This window comes from Pongo abelii, chromosome 3 (assembly GCF_028885655.2).
Source record: "Pongo abelii isolate AG06213 chromosome 3, NHGRI_mPonAbe1-v2.0_pri, whole genome shotgun sequence".
In the NCBI taxonomy this organism is placed as follows: domain Eukaryota; kingdom Metazoa; phylum Chordata; class Mammalia; order Primates; family Hominidae; genus Pongo; species Pongo abelii.
The window spans coordinates 21,798,534-21,811,915 of record NC_071988.2 but is presented as its reverse complement, the minus strand read 5'-3'; the positions used below and the strand labels follow the sequence as shown (position 1 = coordinate 21,811,915).

Genomic DNA, 13,382 nt, shown 5'->3' with positions numbered 1-13,382 from the left:
AAAAAAAAGAACATACAAACAGGCAGACTGACTCTTATCAATAAATAACTTACATATATACATAGGGAGGACAGCAGATATCTTTCGGCACTGCCCATGAAGCCAGCTGAGGTACTGGAAAACTTGGTAGATGCAGAATCTGTGTTCAGGAATTGAGGGAGGTAATAAATTATGAAAAATGCAAATGGATTGGATCAGCTGACCTCAAAAGCAGATGACGAGACATGTGTTCTTGCTCGGTCATAGTCACCTCCCCCTACTATGACTTTTCTCACAGTATCTGAATATTTTGCTTTCTCTTGTTATACTGTCTGAAATTCCATTAATTCCACATTAGCTCATTTTCTTAGTCCATTCTGGCTGGTATAACAGAATGCCATAGGCTGACTGGCTTATAAAGAACAGAAATGGTTCAACTCGAACTTATGAGTGAGAACATGTGGTGTGTGGTTTTCTGTTCCTCTGTTACTTTGCTGAAGATGATGGTTTCCAGCTTCATCCATGTCCCTGAAAAGGACATGAACTCATCCTTTTTTATGGCTGCATAGTATTCCATGGTGTGTATGTGCCACATTTTCTTTATCCAGTCTATCATTCATGGGTATTTGGGTTGGTTCCAAGTCTCTGCTTTTGTAAATAGTGCTGCAATAAACATACATGTGCATGTGTCTTTACAGTAGAATGATTTATAATCCTTTGGGTATATACCCAGTAATGAGATTGCTGAGTTAAATGGTATTTCTGGTTCTACATCCTTGAGGAATCCCCATGCTGTCTTCAGGGAGGGGAATATCACACACTGGGGCCTGTCACAAGGTGTGGGGGAAGGGGAAGGAGAGCATTAGGACAAATACCTAATGCACGCGGGCTTAAAACCTAGATGACAGGTTGATAGGTGCAGCAAACCACCATGGCACATGTATACCTATGTAACAAACCTGCACGTTAATTACATGTATCCTAGAAGTTAAAGTAAAATTTAAAAAAAAGAAAAAAGAAAAGAAATTTATTCCTCACAGTTCTAGAGGCTGGAAGTCTAAGATCAAGGTGCCACCACACTCAAGTTCTGGTGAAGATGCCTTCCTGGTTGATAGATGGCTGACTTCTTTCTGCATTCCCACATGGCTGGGATCTCTTTTATTTAATATGAGGCAGAATTCCCATTCGTGAGGGCTCTGCCTTCCTGACTGTATTAGTCTGCTTTCATGCTGCTGATAAAGACATACCGAAGACTGGGTAATTTATAAAGAAAAGGAAGCTTAATGGACTCAGTTTTACATGGCTGGGGAGGCCTCACAATCATGGCAAAAGGTGAAAGGCACGTCTTACATGGTGGCAGGCAAGAGAGAATGAGAACCAAGTGAAAAGGGAAACCCCTTATCAAACCACCAGATCTTGTGAGACTTACTCACTACCACAAGAACAGTATGGGGGAAACTGCCCCCATGATTCAATTATCTCCTATCAGGTCCCTCACACAACATGTGGGAATTATGGGATCTCCAATTCAAGGTAAGATTTGGGTGGGGACACAACCAAACCATATCACTGATTAATCACCTCCCAAACGCCCCACCTCCAAATACCATCACATATGGGGATTAGTGTTTCAACCTATGAATTTGAGGGGAACACACACATTTAGTCTATAGCACTCATCTTCTTTATTAAAAAGCACAGGACTAGAAAACTTCTAGAAGTTGGATATATCAGTGATGACAAGGAGGATGATAATGGTAAAAGCGGGCAATTCATTCATTAACTTTGAATAGAACCTCATGATTTATGAGGCACTTTCAAATATTAATGCATGTTAATAAAGACTTCTACATAAGTTAATATTATGTTAAAGTCTTTAAAGATTTCCAATTCAAGGTGGGGAATACAGTGAACATATTTAATTCCTTTTCTTCTCACAACCCCATTGAAATAACAGTAAATAAGAGAAGGAATCCACAACTGAGCTGAAAACAAACAAACAAAAAAGGTCCCAATAGAACAAAACACTTACTAAAGTACTTTTCTGGGCCAACCAATTCGGAGAGAAGACCAGGCCTCAGAGCAATCATTATGGTAATTAAAGGATTATCTATCTTATAGCTCGCTTGATGGGTTTTTCTTCTCCATAAACAGGGTCATTGGTTCTGCCTTTACCCCATGTTGAAGTCCTAAGAAATGCTTCATAAAAGTGAGAGGTGTGACTGGGGAGGACTCCTATCATGGCTACTGAGGCCACAGAAAAAAAGCAGAACAAACTCTAGAGCTAAAAACATGAACTTGAAAGGACATGCAGAAAGGAAATACAAAAGTTAAAATCAAGCATACTCTTCCTTAAAGTCCTTGCTATATGGCAGTTATCAAGGTCTAAATTTTGACTGTTTCCACTCACGCCCATAATCTTTTGTGAGATGACTGACTGTCAATAGATCCCACCAACTTATACAGAACTCTGTTTTCTTATAGAGCCATCCCTGACTCAGTTCATAGAACTATCTAACTTCAAAGGAAGCCTAAATCAGTTACTGATATTAATCAAGATAATCATTCATTCATAAACATCATATGGCATTTGACAAAAAACAAGTAACCCAAAAGATAAGGACCAAAATTCTTTGATACACACAAAAAAGACAGAGAAATTAATTTTAAAAGTTTTTATTGTAAATTGGTCATGTATAATTATGTATATTTACACAGTATGAAGTGACATTATTTATGAATACGAATTTTAAAAATTAAATCAAGCTAGCTAACATATTCATCACCTCAAATACTTAACATTTTTATGGTGGGATCATTTGAAATTTACTTTCTTAACAAATTTGAAACATACTATATTATTAACTATATAGTTAATAATTTTTGATATGCAATAGATCTCAAAAAAAATTTTTTTTCTCCTATCTGACTGAGGATTTTTACCCTCTGATCATTATCTCCCAAGATTCCCCCCACTCGCTAGCTATATAACCACTATTCTGTTCTCTGCTTCTATGAGTTTGATTGTATTAGATTCTACACATAAGTGAGAACATGCAGTATTTGTCTTTCTGTGCCTGTCTTATTTCACTTAGCATAATGTCCTCCAGGCTCATCCACATTGTCTCAAAGGGCAGAATTTCGTTTTTTTTAAGGCTGAATAGTCTTTCATTGTGTATATATTCCACATACTCTTTATCCATTCATCTGTTTATGGACACTTAGATTGATTCCAATATAGATATTGTGAAAAGTGCTGAAATGAATATGGAAATACAGACATCTCTTTTACAAACTGATTTCAAATCTTTGGGGTAAATACCCAGATGTGAGATTGCTGGATCAGGAACTTAATTTTTTAAATTAGCATTATTAAAGAGATTTGAGAGGTGACAACATCCAGAAAATAAAATATGGCTTCCTGAAACAGAAGCAATTAAATAATTCATTCCTAAAAATTAGAAATATGAGTGCCAAAAATAAATATTCAATAGAGGAGTTGAAAAATAGAATGAATTCAGCTAAAGTCCAAACACAGTTAAAGTATTCTCATTTGGAATAAAAAGTTGAAGAAATTAATCAAGATCCAAAGAAGCACAAAATGTAAGAAAAAGGTCTCCAACATTCATCCAATGAAATTTTTTAAAAAGAAAGAGAGATCAGCATTAGGAATTTGCAAGTGAGAAATTGGAGACTTAGAGAAGTTAAATAATTAAACTATATAGTAGTCTATAAATGGAGTCCGATATATTTTAGATGTGTCCCCCTCCTAAGCCCAAGGTTGAAATTCAATCAATACATCTAAATGTGGCCTCAGTAGTTGTGTATGGCTGACGTCCAGTCGGACCAGTCAATCCAAATGTCAGTCTAGTCTATGCCTACTATTTACAGTTGGCATCTGATTGGTGAGCATGGGGAGTGTATTTGTTGATTAATATTTGAATATCATCCCTCTCTAAGCCTATACTCTTCCAATGATGCCTACATCATTAATTTCATGGTACAAAAAAAAGGAGAGAAATATCTGATATTTTTGTGAATTTCAAATCTGAAACTGGGAGAATGAAATAAGAATGGTTTCTGTCATGTCAACTTTTAAGCTATGATAAATTTCATGAGTAAATGCCCACTTCTCTGCTCCCTGTTTCCTTACATACTGAGAAATAAATGACCATAAGTCTGCTTCCCTTCCTTCTTTCTTAGGTGGTCCAGACAAGGAGCATATCTGTCTGGATATTCCTCTTCTTGAAGAGTACCAAGAGCAGCCAAGAGATCAAGTCTCAGACTGCGATGTTTAATCCATGGGATTTGGCAGAAAATAGAGACCAAGACACACAGTTAAAATCCGTTGAGTGAAGAAAGCAATCAGGAAGTGGTCTTAGAGAAACATGGGGCTTGTGCTGACATTTACAACGAGTAGATGAAGTGTGTCTCCAGCTCAGGTTTGTGTGAATCAGTTGAGTTTTTTTATAAAAAAGGACCAAAGAAAAAACAGCCTATATAGAAACACCGTAAACTCAACTTAAAACCAAAAAATACAGCTGCCATGTTCTTTTTCCAATTTTTTAAGGAAACACACACACACACACAAATGTCTTAACTACAAGAATCCACCTTTAACGTATGGCAAATAGAGACGCCCAAAGTCTGAGGCAATCCCCAATTTCTGCCGACATAAAACCAAAGTCAAACTTAAAATCAACTGTTATGTTAGATTAATATCAAGGATTCACAATGGCATTCATAAAACTGAGGCCTTTGGCTCCTTAAAAACCACAAACTCAGATCCCACTAGGAAGCATTAACACAGTAGTTTAGACTTTGCTTAGGATTTGTGGGATTTTGCAAAGCATGTTCGCTCCTTAAGAGCCTTCCCTGAAATCACTGGGAGTTAGAAGCTCAAAAGAAGTGTAGAATTGGGTCCTCAATGTCATTTTCATAGCTCCTCCACGGCCTACCATCAAAGTAAACAAAATGCCACAGAGCTACCTGATGTTTTTGCGCCTCACGTTCCCTCCAGCCAAACACAGAGGACAGAGTCAGCTTCACAAGGGGTTAAAAATCATGGGAATTTTTCTCTACTTAAAAATATTGCGGGAGACTCACTTCTGTATGTACAATGATTTTTTGCACTTTCTTCCCTGCCTCTTAGTCTAACAAATACATTTTATAGGTTTTACATGGTTCTTTACAACTCACCTAAAACACATAATTTTCCTCCTGCTTATACCATTTATTTATTATTTATTTATTGGATTTATATTGTGCTTTCTTCCAAAAGGCTCAAGGCACCATGCAGTCAACTCTTATGTAATAAACATTAAACTCTTCTCTAAGACCATGAACAGTGAAATAGCCAGAGGAGAGGAAGAAAGGATCTGAACAAGGACAGGACAAAGGAAAGGCCGTGATTCCGGCAAGATACGCAACCAAGTAGTCAATGTGTTAGGAGACCTGGGGATAAGACCAGTCCCTGCCCCTGTCAGTGGGCCCCACCTGCAAAGACCCTGACAGTATTTTCTATATGGAGACAAAATATCTCCATTTTCGCAGTGAGGGTGAGGGAGAGTATGCTAGTTATTCTTCAGGGATTCCAAGAGAGTATCCGAAAACAAATATACCTATACAGACAACTGTATTTTGAAATACAGTGGAAAGAGAGACAGTAGAAAGAGATACGTGGTAATGTTTTATAACAAATCTTTAAAAGTGTTAGTTTTTTTTACAAATACAATTCAGGCTCAGCCCTCAGTTCTGCTGAGTGTCTCGTGACTTCCAATGCATCTACAGACCTTCCAAGGCCAGGGCAGCACAAAACTGCAAAGATTATCAAAATCAAAAAGAGACAGGCTGTTCTCGGCTTTTAAATCCAAGCCATGCTGATTTGATAAAGCCATGAGTGAACTTCCTGCACTATAATCCAGTCGATGGCAGGAGAAATGGTTAAACAGTAACTCTCCTGGCAACTGCTGGTGAAGTAGTCAAGCATGAGCAAGGAGGGAATAGATCCTAACTAGCAGTCAAAACAAGAAATGACCATTCCCACTAAATGGAGTAGACAGTGTAACTCTCCTTCTCTCAGAGTGCAAGAGAATACAGCCAGGAGAAAGAAAAATAATAATAGTATTGGCATTAATATTAGTATTTGGTGAGCACTACATGGGGGCACTCTTACACCACAGTTAAATATGCTTACCTCTTCAGTCCCTAGAACAAATCTACAGAGAGAGTATGACTATGTTTCAAATTTCACAAATAAGAAAACTGAGGCTTAAATATATCATTTGCCCAAAGTCACTCTGCTAGTAAGTGCTTGAGCTAAAATTCACACACAGCACAAAAGGATCAGGAAAAGCTCCTAGGGTGGAAAGCAAGCAAGCATGCAAAAGTTATTCTGTGAGTTGACAAAGATAGCAGGCTGATGGCTCTTGGCAGAGCATGCTGGATCAAGTACCCTACCTAGTAAACTATAGATAGTTAATAGCAGGTTAAAGGCTGCAAATAAAGACCTCAAAATATGGCAGAAGCAAGCCCAAGTCCGAAGATCATAGGACAAACTGGCTCCAAGCAGACAGAAGAGATGCAACAGTATTGAGGTCATGTGAAGAGCGGAGCTCAGAATGGGCCAGTTAAGGTTACCTCCAGGTCCTACGTGGGCAGGAACTGAAAGTTGGTAGTTGAAACCCACTCTATTGTCTTGTATAACTAACTGCATATTTATGCCAAGTTAACTGTAGAGTTCCACAGTGAATCATTCTTTGTAATCCTTTTGTGATCCTCCCAGATATGAATATGATGCATCGAGCACTTACTAAATGCCAAGCACTTAACACACATTATCTTATTTAAACCTCATAGCTGTGCTACACAGGAGACACCATAATAATCTCCATCTTACAGGTGAGGAGGCACAGAGAAGATGAGTCATTTGGCCAAAGTCACAAATCTAGTAAAAGGAGAGATCGAATCCAAGTCTAAAGAGTCTTCCCCCAAAACTCATCTTAATAATCACCAATGCTTTGTTGCTTCTAGAATCTGATTCTATTTACACCATTCTGGTGCTCTACCATGCTTTCTCGGATTTTTCCGACCTCTCTTTTGAGAAGGAAACTAACCAAGATCATTGCTTTTGTTTTTATTTCCAGAGGGTCAGCCTATTCAGTCACCCTCTACAACAAAGTGGAAATTATCTAGAAGAAGATGAAAGAAGATCCCATGTAGCGAGAAAGGTGGCATGGAATCTCATCCAACCAGGACATTGTCAGACGTTCCTTTAAAAGAGCCTTGTATCACAGATCATATATGTGCAATAATATACATAATCCCCCAGTGGGAGATGTCTTCTACATGGCAGTTATCACAACTGTGTAGTAGCGATTCCTCCTTCCCATTCTAGAGGATGGCAAAATAGCAATTGAAGCTAGGAATCACAGGCAGCATGGGTTGTACCAGGATCAACTTGTCCTGTTTCTTTGTCTAGAAAGATCTCCCCATATTCAAATGGCACTCTCCTCCTCATACCTTAAGTTTAGACGGAATGATGCTAGTTCACAAAGATCCTCCTTGATGACCCATCCTGAAGAACTGGTTTTCACGTGACCCTTTCCCACAACATCCTATTATCTCCATAGCACTTACCACAGCAGTCATTATTTCATTGATTGATTGACTTGTTTTTCTAGGTGTATAAGTTTTCTAGGGGTGCTGTAATAAAGTGCCACAAAATGAAAGGCTTAAACAACAGAAATGTATTCTCTCACAGTTCTAGAGGCTGGAATTCCAAAATCAAGGTGTCAGCAGGCTCATGGCCCCCCGAGTCTCTAGGTAAAATCCCTCTTGCCTCTTTCTAATTTCTGGTGGCGACTATTACTCCTTAGCTTACTGTAACATTCCAATCTCCCTCTCACGCACATGGTGTTCTCCTTGTCTCTTTGTCCAAATTTTCTTCTTTCAAATTTCCAAATTTCTCAGTGTCCAAATTTCCTTCTTAGGACACCAGTCATATTGGATTGCATATCTGCCCTACTCCTGTATGATCTCACCTTAACTTGGCTAATTATATCCTCCAGTGGCCAATTCTGGCTTCTAGAACTGTAAGAGGATAAATTTATGTTGTTTAAGCCCCACAGTTTATGATATTTTATTACGGTAATCCTAGGAAGCTACTACAATAACTCACTTTGCTTTGTTTAATCCAGGGTTTCACATACTTATTTGACCAAATAAATATTTTCTCCATGGTAGCTATTAACAATCTCTAATTCCCTGCAGGAGGGAAGTGGGGACAAACGTGTTTTAGAAAAGTAAAGCTAATCTTCCTATTTCACAGATGAAGAAACTGAGACTCAAGGAGGACAAAGAATTCACACACTCGTGTGTGGTAGGATGAGGACCAGAACTCAGGCTCCACAGCCACTCTGCGTGCTCTTTACTATTTGCTTCGATTTACTTCTCAGCTGCCCCAGGAAATATGGTGGCCTACAAGATTAGGCTTGGCTTGGCGCTCACCAAGAACAGAACAGGGAACTTTTCCCAATCTTTGAAAAAATCGACCCAATATTTTTCCATCCAATAGAAAAAAATGATTCTCCTTTGTAGAGGAGTTGGGGCAAATGGATTCTAGAAATCAACTAATACAGCTGGTCCAATGTAAACTGACGTCTCAGCTGAGTTTGGACTGACTGAAAATCCAGCCACAGTTTGGTTTTCACCTCTTCATCCCTCCACCCTTCCTTGTGCCTAAAGAAAGAGACAAGAGAATGTGAGCCCCCACCCCTGACATGTTTGAAAAGGGAAACAAATTCATTGATAACATTGTGGAGTGTTCAATTCTTTGCTTCTTTTCTTTTTGCCTCCTTACCCCACCATCTTCCTCAGGTACACAGAACACACCAGAAATAAAGCATTCCCATCCCAGTGAAGGGGAGAGAGTGTCCCCTACCTTCTACTTGATAAGCTGCAGTGGCTGCCGCCCATCCAAATCCCACAGGGAAAGCCATGGTTTAAGAAGCTGTCTACTGGGATCCTCAGTGGCCAGAAGCAGAGTACACTTTGGCCAGCGGAGCCAGGCAATTGTGCAAACAGAAAATGAGCTCTCACCCCAGAATGGAGCCTCAGAATGCAAATATTTATGCAAACAAGAAGGAAGCAGGGGCAAAGGACACTTGACTGCCACAGCCTTGATAAGAATCCAAGACACTTTGTACAAGGCCATCAATTATACTTTCTTCCCCCAGCACTCCCTGATTCTTAACAGAGTTGATAACCCTGGGTGCTAAGTCCCTGATTTGGCAGGGCACCCGTTTACCTGATGTTTTGCCTTTTAAAGTAACATGAACATTGTTTTAAAAAGTCATATAATCCTACTAGAATTTTCACTTAGTTCATTCATCCCAATTCCTGATCCGTACTCTGTAGCGGTAACCACTTTTAACCATTTCTTCTGATATTTAATCCCACATTGTTTAAATAATAGGGTGTTGCTTCTTATTTTTTTCAATTTTAGGTAATTATTGACTTCTGGGTATAAGGCAGAGGATCTAGTGCTCTCTCTCTCTCTGTTCCTCCTCCCTCCCTCTTTCTCTTCCACCTTCTCCCATCTAGCCAACATGATAAAATTACCTTTTCATTTAAATGAATTCAATATTTATATTACTATGAGTCTGTATGGCTCAAAGCCGAGCCATATAGTATACATACCATGCTTCCATGCAACTTTTAATTTTCTCTAGGGTTAATCCACTGCCTGATCTTTATGTTTATTTCATCTTCTTTATACCTATTACTAATTCATCCCCAAACACTCTGACAGAAGAATACATCTCTGCGTTGTTCAAACAACTCTGTCTTCCTGCTCCATTCTGCACTGTTTATTTTTTAGGACACCATGGAGCTTTGACCCACCATCTCCTTCACATCATTCAGAGAGGCTTCTTCACCTCTCCCCTGGTCTTTCTCTCTGTTTCTTTTCCCGCTTTAGAGAAGCACATCCTCAAATAACTGTCTGATAAAGGGAGCATGGGACATAAATATTTCAAAACTCTGTAGTTGCTCTGGAATTGTCTTTAGTCTAACATTGCTCTTAATATGCAGTTTTGTACAGGATTTTATGATGAAAATAATTTTCACTCAGAATTTTGAAGGCATTGGTTCCTGGTTTTCTAGCTTCTGGTGTGGCTACTGACAAGTTTGATGAGAATACAAGTCCTGTTCTTTTATACGTAAACTTTTTTGTTTCCCCAGCCCACCCTCACTGACCCCCAAGTTTCTATTTCTGAAATTTCAGTCATGTTCATTGGTGTGGAACTTCTGTCCACTGTGCCAGGAACCCAGTGGGTAAGGGTTTCCACAGAAATGTACATGTTGACAGCAGGGGAAACTGGATAAGGGGCCATGGGAACTCCCTGTACTATCTTTGAAGCTTCTGTGTAAATCTAAAATTGATCCAAAATAAAAAGTTTATTTAAAAAAAAATGACTATGGATTGGGAGGCCAAGGCGGGCGGATCACTTGAGGCCAGGAGTTCGAGACCAGCCTGGCCAATGTGGTGAAACCCTGTATCTACTAAAAATACAAAAATTAGCTGGTCATGGTGACAGGCGCCTGTAATCCCAGCTACTCGGGAGGCTGAGGCAGGAGAAGCGCTTGAACCCGGGAGGCAGAGGTTTCAGTGAGCCGAGATTGCACCATTGCATTCCACCCTGGGCAACAGAATGAGACTCCATCTCAAAAAACAAACAAACAAACAAACAAAAGACTATGGAAAGAGAGGAGGTATGTATAACCAAAGTGAGGAAAGTTACTTATTCGGTTTCTCTACATTCCCATTAAATCATTCTACATTGTGTAATGACAGGAACATAAAGTTTGAAACCAGGTATAAGTAGGTTGAAATCCTACCTTCTCCAGTTATCCTAACTCTAAGAAGAAAGAAGAGATTATATACAGAAAGAAATTGGAAAAGACACTGAAGATATTTAAAGGTACATGTTTGGTGAAATTGCCTAACAAATGCATGGCAAACTATTAAATTTGGCTTATGTTGTCACTCAGTTCTGAAGCAATTGTAAATTGAGAGAAAAAATAAATATTGAAATGTTTTCACGATAGAACACTAGATGGCAGTATTGCAATTTTTTTTAGGTTTGCAAGTTGCAGTATAAAGTGGTATTAAATTCAGTTATTTCACTAATGGCTGTCTACACCAGTCGCCCCTGGCTAATTACTACTGCTCTTCTAAAGATACTTCTCCAGAAGAAACAATCTACCCTCTCAGTGCTTCACATACTCTGAAGTTATTAGTCCGCAAGTGACAGAATTAATTTCTCTCAACATTGATTGGGTTGTTGTTCTAATCCAACATTCTCAAGCTTTTTGGTGTCAGGATCTCTTTACACTCTTAAAAATAATTGTGGTTCCAAAAGAACTTTTTTTCTTTCATGTGGGTTATATTTAATATTATATTAATATATTTGCTGTATTAGAAATTAAAACTGAGATTTTAAAAAAACATTTATTGTTGACTTCATTTTAAACAGCAATGAAGAGCATGTTAACAGAAGTTACTTATTTTATGAAAAATAACCATATAACCCCAAACAAACAAACAAAGATATTTAGTGAGAAGAGTGTCATTGTTTTACATTTTTACAAATCTCTTGTATGCCTGGTTTAATAGAAGACAGCTAATGCTCCTATCTGCTTCTTATTCAATTTGTTGTCTCTAGAAAACTCCACTGTACACTCACAGAAGCATAACAGACAAGAGTGGAAAAGGCAAATCATATCTTAGCATCATTATAAAAAGGGTTTTGACCTGGTAGACACCCAAATGGGTCTTGAGGACCTCAAGGAGTCCACAGAACACATTTTCATAACCATAGCCCTCCTTGAACTCACTTTCTACCCCTCTCCTAAGACCTTCCACTGCAACCCAGCACCCCTCTGTATCTTTCTCACGTTTCTGAGAGCTCATTTCACTCATCTGCCCTGCACTAGGGCCCAAACGGCTCTAAGGCATGAATTTGTAGCCATCATCTCAGGTAAGAAAGAATTATTGTATTTTAGATTTTTCTGTATACAAAAAGTAGTCTGACGTCATGGTCCCATCCAGGAAGATTGGCTGGTAATTTAATTTGTCATTACTGTATTTGGGCCCCCTCCACTTCATTTTAGGGCCACACAGGAAAATTTGGGTCTTATGAAGACCAAAATTCTTTGTAATACCTGGTGTTTCTATTCCCCTACCTCCCAGTGTTGGTCTGTACCAGTTAATGCCAAGATGCCCACTCTCCAGGTCTACTATGGTCTCTTCAAGTCCACTGATTCTCGGGGCTCAAGGCTTCTCCAGGGGTGAAGCTCTGAGGTTCTATGTTCAACTGCTGCTCATCACAGCCACACAGTAGTTCCTCTGATGTCCTGCCACCTTCTAAAGGTACTGCCTCAGAACAGCACAACAAACCTTTTTATTCATGAGTGTCACCAACCTCTGTCTACTCCCCAAGCAAACATAAGTTACTTGCATTATAGTTTTGTCTACAGGTGTGCTCTTTCTAGAAGTCCTGAGACTGCTAAGTATATTAATCAGTCCTCACACTGCTGTAAAGAACTACCTGAGACTAGGTAATTTATGAAGGAAAGAGGTTAGATTGACTCACAGTTCCACAGGCTATACAGGCAGCAGGGCTGGGAGGCCTCGGTCATGGCAGAAGGATGAAGGGGAAGTAAGCATGTCTTCAAGTGACGGCAGGAGAGAGCGAGTGAAGGAGGACTACACACTTCTTTTTTTCTTGAGACGGAGTCTCGCTCTGTCACCCAGGCTGGAGTGCAGTGGTGTGATCCCGGCTCACTGCAACCTCCGCCTCCCAGGTTCAAGCGATTCTCATGCCTCAACCGTCTGAGTAGCTGGGATTACAGGCATGCATCACCACACCCAACTAATTTTTTGTATTTTTAGTAGAGACGGGGTTTCACCATGTTGGTCAGGCTGGTCTGGAACTCTTGAACTCATGATCCGCCCGCCTCAGCCTCTCAACGTGCTGGGATTACAGGTGTGAGACTACACACTTTTAAACAACCAGATCTCATGAGAACTCACTCACTTTCATGAGAACAGCAAGGCAGAAATCCACCCCCATGATTTAATCAACTTCCACCAGGCCCCTCCAACACTGAAGATCATAATTCAACATGAGATTTGGGTAGCAACACAGAGCCAAACCATATCACGAAGAGACTGTAAATTCAGGGACCTCTAGGTAAAAAGGGAAAAAAAATCTTGCAGAAAACTTTATTTGTTAACTGTAAAACAAGCTGTTCTTTAGTAAGAATTCAGCCCTATTAGTCATGATCTTGACCCTCCCAATTTGAATTGCTGAGATTCAAAAACTCTGGCATTCAAAATG

At 39.4% G+C, this 13,382-nt stretch overlaps 1 protein-coding gene across 1 annotated transcript in view; it reads right to left on the bottom strand.

Annotated features, from left to right (window-relative positions):
* Positions 1-9,075, bottom strand: part of GBA3 (glucosidase, beta, acid 3 (cytosolic)) — a 125,985-nt gene extending 116,910 nt beyond the window's left edge. The window contains exon 1 of the mRNA NM_001131233.1: positions 8,921-9,075. Within this exon, the coding sequence (NP_001124705.1) occupies positions 8,921-8,978 (58 nt within the window). The 5' untranslated portion in view covers positions 8,979-9,075. The remainder of the gene's footprint in view (positions 1-8,920) is intronic.
* Between the last annotated feature and the right edge of the window lie 4,307 nt (positions 9,076-13,382).